The 14,019-nt window shown below is 39.1% G+C and overlaps 3 protein-coding genes across 3 annotated transcripts; 2 read left to right on the top strand and 1 right to left on the bottom strand.

The window, feature by feature from the left end:
* Positions 1-432: 432 nt before the first annotated feature.
* Positions 433-2,631, top strand: LOC122301270. The gene has a single exon (XM_043112494.1). It carries the CDS (start codon positions 601-603, stop codon positions 2,437-2,439), a length of 1,839 nt encoding a protein of 612 aa, XP_042968428.1. The 5' UTR covers positions 433-600; the 3' UTR covers positions 2,440-2,631.
* Positions 2,632-5,498: 2,867 nt separating this feature from the next.
* LOC122301267 lies at positions 5,499-8,302 on the top strand. The gene has a single exon (XM_043112492.1). The coding sequence runs from the start codon at positions 6,311-6,313 to the stop codon at positions 8,135-8,137; it is 1,827 nt and encodes a 608-aa protein (XP_042968426.1). The 5' UTR covers positions 5,499-6,310; the 3' UTR covers positions 8,138-8,302.
* Positions 8,303-8,667: 365 nt separating this feature from the next.
* LOC122301268 (probable pectate lyase 18) lies at positions 8,668-14,007 on the bottom strand. Its single transcript, XM_043112493.1, has 5 exons — positions 13,452-14,007; positions 12,913-13,197; positions 12,209-12,830; positions 11,320-11,525; positions 8,668-9,113 (listed from the first exon to the last, which is right to left on the bottom strand). Exons 1-5 carry the CDS (start codon positions 13,586-13,588, stop codon positions 8,855-8,857), a joined length of 1,509 nt encoding a protein of 502 aa, XP_042968427.1. The 5' UTR covers positions 13,589-14,007; the 3' UTR covers positions 8,668-8,854.
* Between the last annotated feature and the right edge of the window lie 12 nt (positions 14,008-14,019).

Raw genomic sequence — 14,019 nt, 5'->3', positions numbered from 1 at the left:
TTTGTTCCGATAAATAGAGATTTTCGTGTCCTCAATTATTAGTAAAATATCTAACACTACTCTTAAGATACGAAACATATATACATAGTTGAAAGGAAACTAAAGACAACGTGCAATGATCTATTTTCTCAATATTTTCTTCGCATTTATAAGAAATAATACGCGCTTTTATAAATGAGTTACCGTAGCATCTTAGAAAAAAGGCCGGAACAAAGCATGATAAGCATTAAATTTGTTAGACGGAAGGATTTCATACACCTAGGAATCAAAAGCTTGTCTTTTGCTTAAAAAACAAAGGGATGCGTTCAATGCCTTCAAAGCAAATTTCTTCCCACGTGGAAACAAAGTCAAGCCACGTAACAAGAGATGGATATGACCCAAACAGTCTTCTCATGCGAAAGAGTACTTGGTTTTATATGCACTTTCTCTTTTTTTCTGGAAAGACATTAATGCCTTATATTATCAGTTCATTTACTCCTCTCTCTCTCTTCCCCTATTCCTCGGGACATATAATAATTAGCCACCGCTGTCGTTACTCAAAAAACAGAATTAATTGCAGAAGTGTTCCTAGCAAGCTAGAAACTAAAAAATCCAGAAGAAATGGTGTTTCCTGTTGCAGGAGGAGGCGATGGTGGTTGGGCAGACATGAGGAGCTTCGCTCTCCAAGTGCTCAGGGGGCGTTGGCTCATGGTGTTTGCTACATCTATACTGATGTCTGTCTCCGGCGCGAGCTACTCATTCGGCCTTTACTCCAACGATATTAAATCCACACTCGGCTACGACCAATCCACCCTCAATTTGCTTAGCTTCTTCAAGGACTTGGGCTCCAACATCGGCCTCGTTTCAGGCCTAGTAAGCGAGATCACACCCCCATGGGTTGTCTTATCTGTTGGTGCAGTTTTCAATTTTTGTGGGTACTTTATGCTATGGCTCGCCGTGACCCAAAAAATTGCTCGGCCCAAAGTCTGGCATATGTGCTTTTACATCTTCATCGGGGCTAATTCCCATACCTTCACCAACACTGGAGCCCTCATCACCGGCGTTAAGAACTTCCCAGAAAGCCGTGGCGTCGTGATCGGCGTGAGTGAAGGTTATATCAGTCTGAGCACTGCAATTGTCACGCAGTTTTACCACGCCTTCTACGGCAACGACACCAAGGCTTTGATTTTTCTAATGGCTTCTCTTCCGATGGCTGTATCATTCGTTTTTATTCGAGTCATCAGAATAATTAAGGGTGCTCGGCAGCCTAACGTGGCCAAAGTTTTCTTTCAGTTCCTCTATATTTCACTCATTCTTGCTTTGTTTTTGTTGATTATGATCATCGTACAGAAGAATGTCAAATTCACGCAAAGCGCATACGGTGGTAGTGTTGCCGTTGTGCTTTTCTTGCTCTTTCTCCCACTTGCTGTCGTTATTAAGCAAGAGTATATGCTTTGGAAGAGCAGTAAAAAAGTTATCAATGATCGTTCACCGTCTACGAGAACGTCTGAGATTGAGAAACAAAACCCTGAGACACCTCCATCTGCAAAAGCACTGCCGTTTACTTCACCAACCTCTTCGCCTCCTAGCCCAAGTGCAGAAAATCAAGATTCCTGCTGGAAAACCATGTTTCAGAAGGTAGACAGAGGGGAGGACCACACCATACTCCAAGCAGTTTTCAGCATCGATATGTTACTGCTATTCTTGGCTACAACTTGCGCCCTGGGGGGCACATTAACGGTGATGGACAACTTGGGACAGCTCGGACTTTCTTTCGGATATTCACGTGCAGATATCAGCATGTTCGCGTCCCTTATTAGCATATGGATATACTTCGGAAAGATCCTCGGAGGTGTGGTGTCTGAAATCCTTTTAACCAAGTACAAGTTCCCCCGTACTCTCATGCTCACTCTAGTCCTTTTATTATCCTGTGCTGGGTTTCTTCTGATCGCATTCAAGGCTCCATACGCCCTTTACATTTCATCAATCATAATTGGGTTATGTTTTGGAGCACAATGGCCTCTAATTTTCGCCATAATCTCTGAACTTTTTGGCCTGAAGTATTACTCCACTCTGTACAATTTCGGCGTTGTGGCTAGCCCAGTTGGTTCCTTTTTGCTCAATGTGAAGACAACAGGGTATTTATATGATAGGGAGGCTAAGAAGCAACTGGCAGCGTTGGGGCTCGAGAGAAAGCCTGGGGAGGAACTAAATTGTGTAGGGGGTGATTGCTTTAAACTGCCTTTCATTCTTATTACTGCCGTGACCTTGTTTGCGACGCTTCTTTCGCTTATTTTGGTGCTTAGGACTTCAAACTTTTATAAGGGTGATATCTATAAGAAGTTCCGAGAGAAGGTAAAAGCGGCCGAGAGCGGACAGGTGATGGCGGACGACAATGGAGTTGGATTGCCAAAGGTGAACGAAAGCCAGAATACTGCCTTAAGTATAAACTTCAATTAACAGATGAAAGGACAGTTTGATGGGCACAGACAAGTAAGAAATATGAAAGTCCTACTGTTCAACTCCATAAATATCCGATGGCAACAAGATTCTCGTCTATTTTATTCGCAATTATATGTTTTCTAAGTTGATATTCAGCTGTCGAAAAGAAAAGATGTATGTGATAGTATATGAGAAGTAGGTTTTGAGACACGTTTCAAATACTCCATTTAATAGTAGTCTCAATTTAGCCGTAAAATCAAAGTATGGCTACTAGTTACGCTAATTCCCTTTTCTACCTAGTGATGATGACACGATAGGCGGTCGGAGGTCACAGCCTACACTACTAGAAAACGTGTAAGAAGAGAATTCTTAGAACCGATGAATCATGGAACCCCATGTATACTTGAATGGTTGGGGAAATTTTGTCGCACATGGAGAGATGCCATCTCAAATACGTTATTATTACGACTAACAAGTAAAACCACAAAATCATTGGGGGAGGAAAAAGGCGATTAAGTGCACGTTTGCATTGAAAGATAAGTTGAGTTTAATTGAATTTTTTTATAAATAGTAGTGAGTTAAATAGGTAAAATGAGTTATACGAATTTATTTGAAACTAGTTTAGATGAATTTAGATGTTAAGATGAGTTTAATACTATTTATAAGAAATTTAAAAAGGTCGTGGGTTGGGTTTGACGTATAAAGATGTGTTGAGTTAAAAAAGATCATGAGTCTCACGTGTAAAAAAAATTTTGAGTTGAGATGAATTTAATAATTTAAAAGTTTGGTATTTAAATATTAGTCTCAACTTAAAATCAGACTATTAGTATAAAAATTATTTAAAAAATTAAATTATTTTTAAATTATTTATTAGTATAAAAATTTTAAAAAATTAAATTATTTAGATGTTAGTCTTAATTTAAATTATTTATTAGTATAAAAATTTTAAAAAATTATAATAATAAGATAAAATACTTTATGAACTCGAAGGATCTCTAAAGATACATAAAAGGGCCATAAATTGACGAGGCATCCCAAATGCCACCTCATTCAGACCTTTTCTTTCTCCTTGATGGGCTATACCCCTATCAAACGGCCTGAACATGGCTTTCACAGGTCAAAACGAACAAAAACAAAACTTTCGTATGATAGAGTGAAAGGCCGACAAAAACAAGCTATAATATGCGATAAAGGCCCCACCCTCCAAAAAAATGGGCCTCGTAATTGGTGATATCATTCACCTCGCTGATGATCAGTTAATGACACAAATACAAGAGGGCTGGGGACCCAGAAAAACAATAATAAGGTCGAGTTGGTCAATGTCTGGTTGACCAAAGAGCTCCTACTATGCCATCAGAAGATTTATATATTTTAACTCGGATTATATTTTATATAAAAATTATATAAGTTAATGATATAATTTTTATTTAATTTATTATTACTGATCATATAAAATATTAAATAATATATGTTATCAGTTAATAATATATTATTATATATAAATAGACAATAATAAAATAGAAATATTAGTTCAATAAAACATTTTTCCTAAATTTTAATTATTCATTACTAATTTTTATTTTCTTCGCATAATACACATTCTTACCTAAGAAAATTCCGTAAGAGACCTTCAATTCTATTTCTCTCCTTTTTTCCCTCATTTTCTATTCTTCTTGACTCTAGCAGTATGACAAGCGATACTCGAATGAACACTAGGACTAGTGATTCATTCAAGAGGTCTGTCGAGCATCTATTGAGAGAACTCACGGGTTGATCTTCGCTCAAGCAAAAATCGAGCGAACTCACATATTATTATGGATGGATAGAGTGAAGTCGGATATAAATAGCCAGTGGACTGAACAAATCAACCAGACCGATAAGGACTGGTCCAATCCCTAAAGGGATTCGGTCCAGTCCAAAGTAAAAAAACCCTAGATCGAAGGGATTTAGTCCAATCTAAAAAATACTCTCTAGACTGAACTGAATTTACCTATAATTTTAACAATAATAACAACAGACAAAGTTCTTTCTCGCATCATTTTTTTCCTAAAATTTTCATCATTAACTAAATAAATTATATTCAGCTTTACGAATCTAAAATATATTTATTTATCATAGTTTATAATCGTGATGTATATATTCTTTATATATGAGAAAAATAAATCCTTTTTTTTTAAATCTCAATAATCACGTCTTAATTTTACACATCTATGAAAAGCGAATCATAACCTGATTTGTAAGAATATTAGTTTTATGAACAAAATATGAGCAATGTTACAATTCTTCTAACATTTATATAACACTATTGATATGGTAAATATGCATTAAGTAAAGTTAAAACTTGATTTTTCATTTTATTTTATGGTTTGTACATATACAACTACCAGATCAATAATATTACGTGGAAGTTATGTTGGAAGTATTACTGGGGGCATTATTTTTAAGACAATGGGCAAATGACGATTTCATGAATGGAAGGGTCAAATGAACAGTGTATTAATTTCGATTGGCTACAAAATTGACAGTTTAAGCTTAAAGCAGGAGACCTATATTCAACTCGTGGGGAAAAATAAATAAATAAATAACAACCATATAATTAAGTTTATCGCACCAAATAATTTTAATAATTTTGATCCACAAGCTTAAATAAATATATAAGATAAGGAGATGATATTCATAATAGTAAAGTGTATATCTATTTAAATAAATAAATACGAGATTTAGGCACTTCCTAGTAAAGTAAAATTACACTTTTAACTTTCCTTTTATAAAAGCAGAACCGACAACACACGTATTGGAGTGACCCCTAAACAACGCACTTATGATTCCACTGGCCGAAGTAGTGCTTTTCCAACAGGTTTCTATCGATCGAACAACTCCAAACATATAATTAATTCCTATCTACATATTTAACAATTTGTTTGACAAATCTATGTACTTTCAATGTTAGTTGCGTCCCCACCAACACAGTCATTGCAACCCTCGTGAGTGTGCTCCTCATCTCCCATTGAAACTGAATTTCGCTGATTATACACCGCGAAACCACTCATTTGTTGCCGTAAATGGAGGTTTTAGTATCGTCGATCATAAATGGAGGTTTTGTTTCACAGTTTTCCAAGTATCTTCCCATTTCAGTTTCTTCAACTTACTTTGGCTTAGAGAATCTGTAACGCTCACCACCAACCTGTTCTACATACATTAACTCCTCCACCATCCATTTGTCACTCCAATTTTGACCTTCATCCTTGCATTTACTCTGAACAAGATCTCATAGCAGTGCGTGCCCAGTACTCGATTTTTCTATCTTTCTTTCAATGAATCAATACCCTGTTTCTTCGAATTCCATGGCTATAAAAATCACTAATGTTTTCTCAGCGAGGCACTTGTCCCTGCTTTCGTTGGGTAGGAAGGCAACGGAAATGCTGAGAAAAATTTAGAAAGCTTCGCTGGGGAGGATAGTGACTGGGGGAATGCAGAGGAAAAAATTTAGAGCATTTCTTGAGCCTGGGGGGCTTTCCTGTAGCACGTCTCTAAGCATAAAATTGGTCAGGATTTCACACACGGAGGAATCATATGCTTGTCTCTTGATTGAAAAACAATATTGCATGCATTTAATGCCTTCAAATCAAATTTCTTCCCACGTGGAAACGAAATCAAGCCACGTAAAAGGAATGGATATGACCCAAACAGTCTTCTACTCTTTTGGTTTTATATGCACTTTCCCCTTTTTCTGGAAAGACATCAACTTTTATTTTCGGTTCTTTAACTCATCTCTCTCTTCCCCAATTCCTCAGGTCATAGAATATTTAGCCACCGCTCCCGTTACTTACAACAAAAAACAGAATTAATTGCAAAAGTTTTCCTAGCTGACATTAAAAATCCAGAAGAAATGGTGTTTCCTGCTGCAGGAGGAGGCGATGGTGGTTGGGCAGACATGAGGAGCTTCGCTTCCCAGGTGCTCAGGGGGCGTTGGCTCATGGTGTTTGCAACATTTATACTGATGTCCGTCTCCGGCGCGAGCTACTCGTTCGGCCTTTACTCCAATGATATCAAATCCACACTCGGCTACGACCAATCCACCCTCAATTTGCTTAGCTTCTTCAAGGACTTGGGCTCCAACGTCGGCCTCGTTTCAGGCCTAATCAACGAGATCACACCCACCTGGGTTGTCTTATCTGTGGGTGCAGCTTTCAGTTTTTGTGGGTACTTCATGCTATGGCTCGCCGTGACCCAAAAAATTGCTCGGCCAAAAGTCTGGCATATGTGCTTTTACATCTTCATCGGGGGAAATGCCCATACCTTCACCAACACTGGAGCCCTCATCACCTGCGTTAAGAACTTCCCAGAAAGCCGTGGTGTCGTGATCGGCGTGAGTAACGGTTATCTCAGTCTGAGTACCGCAATTATGACGCAGTTTTACCACGCCTTCTATGGCGACGACACTAAGTCTTTGATTTTCCTAATGGCATCTCTTCCAATGGCTATATCCTTCATTTTTATTCGAGTCATCAGAATAATTAAGGGTGCTCGGCAACCTAAGGAGACCAAAGTTTTCTATCAGTTCCTCTATATTTCACTCAGTCTTGCTGGGTTTTTGCTGATTATGATCATCGTACAGAAGATTAATATTGTCAAATTCACGCAAAGCGCATACGGTGGTAGTGTCGCCGGTGTGCTTTTCTTGCTCTTTCTCCCACTTGCTGTCGTTATTAAGCAAGAGTATATGCTTTGGAAGAGCAGTAACAAAGCTACCAATGATCGTTCACCTTCTACGAGGACCTCTGAGATTGAGAAACAAAACCGTGAGACGCCTCCATCTGAAAAAGCACTACCATTTACTTCAGCAACCCTTTCGCAACCGAATGCAAGTGCAGAAAATCAAGATTCCTGCTGGAAGACCATGTTTCAGAAGGTAGAAAGAGGGGAGGACCACACCATACTCCAAGCGGTTTTCAGCATCGATATGTTCCTGCTGTTCTTGGCTACAACTTGTGGCCTGGGGGGCACATTAACGGTGATGGACAACTTGGGACAGCTCGGACTTTCCTTCGGATATTCGCGTGGAGATATCAGCATATTTGCTTCCCTTATGAGCATATGGATATACTTCGGAAAGATCCTCGGAGGTGTGGTGTCTGAAATCCTTTTAACCAAGTACAAGTTCCCTCGTACTCTCATGCTCACTCTAGTCCTTTTATTATCCTGTGCTGGGTTTCTTCTGATCGCATTCAGCCCTCCTTACGCACTTTACATTGCATCAATCATAATTGGGTTTTGTTTCGGAGCACAATGGCCTCTAATTTTCGCCATAATCTCTGAACTTTTTGGCCTGAAGTACTACTCCACTCTGTACAATTTCGGGGTAGTGGCTAGCCCAGTTGGGTCCTTTTTGCTCAATGTGAAGACAACAGGGTATTTATACGATAGGGAGGCTAAGAAGCAACTGGCAGCGTTGGGGCTCGAGAGAAAGCCTGGGGAGGAACTAAATTGTGTCGGGGGTGATTGCTTTAAACTGCCTTTCATTCTTATTACTGCCGTGACCTTGTTTGGGACGCTTGTTTCGCTTATTTTGGTGCTTAGGACGTCGAACTTTTATAAGAGTGACATATATAAGAAGTTCCGAGAACAGGTAAAAGTGGCCGAGGCCGGACAGGTGATGGCCGACAAAAATGGAGTTGGATTGCCAAAGGTGAACGAAAGCCAGAATACTGTCTAAAAAGGGCGGTTTGATTGATCCAGACAAATAAGAAAGATGAAAGTCCTACCGTTGAAATTCATATCCGATGGCAATAACTAGTCAATTTTCTTCGCAATAATAAGCTTTCTACTGTGATATTGACTTTGTCAAAATAAAAATAAAATGATGTGTATTATTTGTATATGAGAACTAAGTATTGTGAACGCATTTATTACTAGGATAATGCTTATTCTGTGGCCACACTTTTGTTTGTGGTTGTAGCTCGATCCTAATAATTGTGGGATTTGGGAATTTTGTCCCACGTGGAGACTGCCATCTCAAATACGTTATTTTTACTACTAACAAGAAAAACCTCAAAATCACTGGGAAAACAGTTCGATTTAAGATACATGGGGCCATGAATTGACGAGGCATGCGTAATGCAACCTCATTCAGACCTTTACCCTCTCCTTGATGGGCTCTACACGGCTTTCTCGAGTCAAACGAACCTAAACAAAATCAAGTTTCGTATCATAGCGTGAGAAGGCCTACGAACACAAGCTATAATATGCGGTGAAAGCTGCCAGCAAAATGGGCCTCATAGTTGGTGATATCATTCACCGATGATTAGTTGATGCTCCCCAATAAATACTATATACCAAGGGGAGGCCAAGAAATGAAATTGATCAGGAGGTTCCACTTTTTCTCCTTGATATAATGATGAATATAACCTAAATATTCTTTTCCTTACCACTTTCATAATGCCAATAATAAGGGAAACGATAATAGGAGATGAAGATCTGTGGTAGTGTGCCAAATTAAAATAATTGCAAGGGGTAAAATGATTGAAGTAGAAGATGGGGCTGCAGGTGGTGCGGCTGCCATGGCGCCGCCCCCAAATATCATTCCAAAGTTGTCTCCATCACCACCGGATCCAGAATTTCCACTGTAGGTGGTTCCCGTGCTGGCCCCACCACCATTGTATCCTGGGTATGACATGCCCTGACTGCTCTCCCTGTACAGAGATTTGAAGACAGAAATAATGCCAAGAATTATTTTTCTCCTCCAAGCACGATATTAAGAATCATAACATAAGAGTTATTCCCTTTGCCTTTACATAAAACAGTACCCTTTGTCAATTACATTTTCTACAAAATAATACCATGAGTTTTTAAATGTAATATTAATGGGCGATGCTGAACTGTTAGGCATTTAGGAATATCAACTCATCATAATAAACTCAAAAATGAATGAGAAATAATTTAGTGAGCGAAAGAAAGAAAATGAAAATAAGGCATCGTTTGCTTTTATAAATGAGATGAGATTAAAGTTGAAAGTTAAATAAAATATTATTATAATATATTATTTTAATAATATTTTTATATTAAGATTTAAAAAAATTAAATTATTTATTTTATTTTATGTAAAAATTTAAGAAAGTAGGCCGGTCTGCACCTAAATCGAAAAAATATGGAATTTTGCTACATACAAGCACAGTCGCGCATTAATCTGTGTACCAATACTGATTTATTCATACTTAAAATTTAAATTAACATTATTTTCAATAAAATCTACTTTTTAACCAATCACATCATATTAGTACACAGATTAATACATAATTATACTTGCAATTATATTTTTACTAGAGCAAATAAAATCTTACGGAAAAAGTCTATTTTTAAAGATAATGATAGGCTTATTATTATTTTATCAGTATATTCGAAATTTTTATCTTTTTATTATTTTATTTCAAGTATTTGTTAAATCATTAAAAAAAATTAAAAAAATAAAGAGAACAGTAAAAAGAGTGGTAAGAAATAATAAATCTATTATTAGGCCTTTTTCAGTAGGGTTGCAGCAGCTCCGTCTCCATGACAGGTCTCTATCAAACAGAAGTGGACCCTCGAAGATAAACACATAACGGGCCCACATTTCCCGTCTGGAAAAGCCGGAGAGAAATGAATCACCGAAAGATCAGCTGGTGTGTGTCCTAATCCCACTGACAGAGTTATACAGGTTATCCCCCAAAATTGCAACCACACTTCCACTGTCTACAGATGCACCTTATATAATTGGAATGTCTACTCCGTTGTGCTCATCACTCATTTGCCTTTTTAACCACACACAACGCCACCAGCTGGCAATATGTAACGCTGCCATCCCCATCTACTGTGTATGCTTTATTGCTTTTAGGTAACATAGGCACTTTTGACTTTTAGTTCAATCTTCCTATATACGTAAGTGCGGGGGTTTAAGAAATAGACTTTTTGGCTTTGACACCGTACGGTAGCATTGCATAGACTATATGCTGAAGGGCTATAACCGCAAGCAAAACGATCTTCTTAAGGGCCAGGGTGGGTTATATTGTTTCAAGAAACAGGTTTAGCACTGAGACAAGCTTATATTAAACAGAAACCTAAAAATAAAAAAATGGTCTGTGCATTTGTACCATGCAGCGAGCAAGAAGGAATGCAGCCAGAGCGATGAGATTCCTAATGCCAGCATGATCACGTGCACAGATTGGAAGTCTTGCAGTTGGCATCCTTACATATTCTATTGACATCTAAAGTGGGTTTACACTAATACTTCACATTTAATTTAACAAAATATCTGATCTCCTCTTATTTAATTTTTATAATTTTTTTAATTTTTATACAAAAAATAATAATAATTTAACTTTTTTAAATACTAATATAAAAATAATATTAAAATTATATATTCTAATAATATTTTATTCAATTTTTAACTCTAATCTCAATTCATTTTATCTTATCTCATCTAATATATTCTCTGAAAACAAACAAGGCCTCAAGAGAAATGATTTGTACATGCACAAATAGACAAGCCTGTGCAAGTCCAAAATTAAATCCCACCTTTAAAAAAAGTAAAAAAAAAAATTATTATTTATTAGTAGGACTATTTTTTTTACAAAGGTTTGTATGCGACTTTTAACTAATCATCTACAGAACTATTCCCAACCAAAACAGGTCATACCCAAGAATCAAACTTCATTTCAAGGAAAGGAAGAAAAAAAAGCACCAAGTAGCATCCAGTAATTATTCAGATCATAAAATGAGATATTCAATTCAAAGACGAAATGCCCTTCGATCATACAGTTAAATTGACAGGTAATTCGGTTGTTTTTGTTTTTGAAGATACAAGAGCGAGTAAGTAAATATAGATAAAGAGAGGAGTTGGGGGGTAAGATGGGTGGTGTGTACCTGGGCCCACCAAGAACACCAGCGTTCATAGTGAGCTGGTCGATTAGCCCAGCGGCCTTGGGCTCCACACTGGAGGCCATGGCGTACTGGGGGCCGAGGCCTGCCCCTGATGGCACAAAGAACGCCCCATTTACCATTATGTCCCCCTCCGACCTCCAGTTCCAGGACGTCCACTCATTCTGGTCTGTGTCCACGCGCTTCGTCACCTGTCATTGTCAAGCATACATCACTTGCTCCAACGGTCAAAGAAACACACACATTATAATCTACGCGCCCAGGGCGTGTGCTATACATGCAAAAGGTGTGTCCATGTGTCCTGTCAGAAAATATTTCGTATGCTAGGCAGCTCTAGGATGGCTGGCATGCACCGAGCCTGAGGTGTGATCTTTGGCATTTTGCTTTCTTTCTGTATTTTTCTGGGATGAATCGGTGTCAGATCATTGGCCACTAGACAATTTATTACTACTCTCTAACCACCAAATACAGTTTCAGAGAGCTGCGTTTTGGTATTGAGGTAATATATTTTATGAATAGTAAAAAAAATCATAATAAAATATTAAATAATAATATAATATAATAATAAATAATAATGTAATATGCTGAAAATAATCTACCCCTCAAACTGCCCTCAAGCCTAATTTCAAAGAGTGGACTCCAAAACCACGAGATATACAGAATAAATGAGGCCAATCTTCTGTATAAATGTTGTTGCCCAGAAGTCCAGTCTCAATTAGATTGACAACCAGCTGCGCGTAAACAAACGCGCCGCCGCCAAAAATTGAATAAAGTACATACTGACACTAGTTTCACATAATTCAAAAACAGTTCACGAGGTGGTGGGTCGCACGATTAAAAAGCCGAAAGATAAAAAGAGCATCAAATTAATTACCTCCTTGGCGTTTTGGTCCGGCGGAGCATTATACCGATTACCCTGACTATTAATGGTGGGGTTAGCACTACCCCCGATGGCATACATCTCCCACTGCGTAAAATCGTTGTTGACGACGTGTATGTACCCCCGTCTGCACCGAGGCATACGCTGCACCAGCGCGTCGCCGAAATGATTGAACGCTATGGTGATCTGCATGCCCGAGTCCAAGGCGTAGCGATCGTTGTGGCCCAGCAGCATCACGTCGTTGTGGTGCGAGAAATAGTTGTTGGAGATGGTGATTCCCGTCGACCCCATTATCGCGTCGATCAAGCCGTCCGTGCAGTACGACAAGGAGCAGTGATCGATCCAGATCAGTCGCGCTCCGGATATGGATATCCCGTCGCCGTCCGATTTCCCCCTCCACCCGACGTGCGTCGGAGATGACCGTATATTCGTGTTCCCCGATGGCTTGCAGTGGTGAACGTGGATGTTGTGGATGATGACGTTAGACACGTACTGCAGCGTGATGCACCCGTTACCCACGATGTGGACGTTCGCACCGCGACCGTCGATCGTCTTGTAGCTATTGACTATCAGCTCGTGTTTCAGCTGTATGGTCATGTCCGCAGCGAATACAATCCTGTAGGAAGGCACACATTAGCTTGTATTTCATAAGCTACAAAGAGAAAATGTGTGACTTAACTACATTTGACTAACCATACCAGAGAGGTTCTTCTTGGACCACGGCGTGGCGAAGGGTACCGGGGACCGGATTAGCCGGGTCACGGTCCGACGAGTCGGTGACTATGTAGATCTGACCTCCTTTACCACCGAGGGCGTTACGTCCGAATCCAATGGCGCAGTCGGCGAACCTTTGGCGGTTTTTTTGCCAGTTTGAATCGCAGCGCCAACAATCGTCGATGGGGTTGCCGGTGAGGCATGTGGAACGTTGGCCCTTTCCTTGTAGAGAGAGCATTTGTCTCCGGGAGAGAGAGACATTGACGCTCCTGCAAAGGAAAAAAAAAAAAAAAGGAACGGTGAGATTGTGGGAGAAGAGTGATGGGAAATGCAGAAGAAGTGAGAGCAAACGAGGAAACAAACTCCCTAGCGAGAAAAAGATGGGATTTTTATTTTTTTTCAGTGCCAGGGGCTTTAATAATGGATAAAGCCCAGATGAGGATATTTGGATATTTATGATTGCGACTAAATCTTGGCAACCCAGAAAGTAAAAGCAGGGTTTTTGGCTCGGGGTTTATATTACCTTTGAACTTCTTGAACAACAGCTTCAGGGTCGGGGTGTTGGTGAGGGAGTGTGAGATTGAGGGTAGCTTTGGTGAGGAAGGACGGAGAGCTTAAGAAGAAACATATGAATAGAATGCAGGTGGTTGGAAGCGGCATCCTTGAAGCCGTAGGAACAACGATAATGTTGCTGGGATAAATGTTGTTGGATTTTGCTCTAGCTTCTGTAAAATAGCCTTTGAGCCACTCTGCTCTTGGATGCGCAGCAGCAAGGCAACATGAAGCCGCAAAATTTGGGAAAATGTGACGCTATATATAATTAATAAAGCAAGATTATTGACACAACTGTAATTGTAATTTAACTACAGTTCAGGGTTTTCGATGGGAGGTTTTGTTTAGAAGTTGTGAATGATTGTCAGTCTATCACTACCGTTTGTTTATTCCAAGGAGAAGAAAGGAAGAGCCAGGAGGGCTCGCTGTAACGGAGAGGACACCATGGAAAGAAAAAAAAAATTTCCTAATCTTTTTTTTCTCTAATCGACGAATTGATGGAAAGAGAAGAGAGGAAATTTTCTCTCCTCTCTGTCTCG

The sequence above is a fragment of the Carya illinoinensis genome, chromosome 2 (assembly GCF_018687715.1).
Source record: "Carya illinoinensis cultivar Pawnee chromosome 2, C.illinoinensisPawnee_v1, whole genome shotgun sequence".
In the NCBI taxonomy this organism is placed as follows: Eukaryota; Viridiplantae; Streptophyta; class Magnoliopsida; order Fagales; family Juglandaceae; genus Carya; species Carya illinoinensis.
This window is presented reverse-complemented; position numbering and strand designations above follow the sequence as displayed.

Excerpts from the sequence above, each read along its gene's own strand:
- LOC122301270 (XM_043112494.1), top strand. The coding sequence starts at position 601 with ATGGTGTTTCCTGTTGCAGGAGGAGGCGATGGTGGTTGGGCAGACATG.
- LOC122301267 (XM_043112492.1), top strand. The coding sequence starts at position 6,311 with ATGGTGTTTCCTGCTGCAGGAGGAGGCGATGGTGGTTGGGCAGACATG.
- LOC122301268 (XM_043112493.1), bottom strand. The coding sequence starts at position 13,588 with ATGCCGCTTCCAACCACCTGCATTCTATTCATATGTTTCTTCTTAAGC. Across the intron at positions 13,198-13,451 it reads GTTGTTCAAGAAGTTCAAAG|GAGCGTCAATGTCTCTCTCT; the intron begins GTAATATAAACC and ends TTTCCTTTGCAG. Across the intron at positions 9,114-11,319 it reads GGTGTTCTTGGTGGGCCCAG|GGAGAGCAGTCAGGGCATGT; the intron begins GTACACACCACC and ends ATCTCTGTACAG.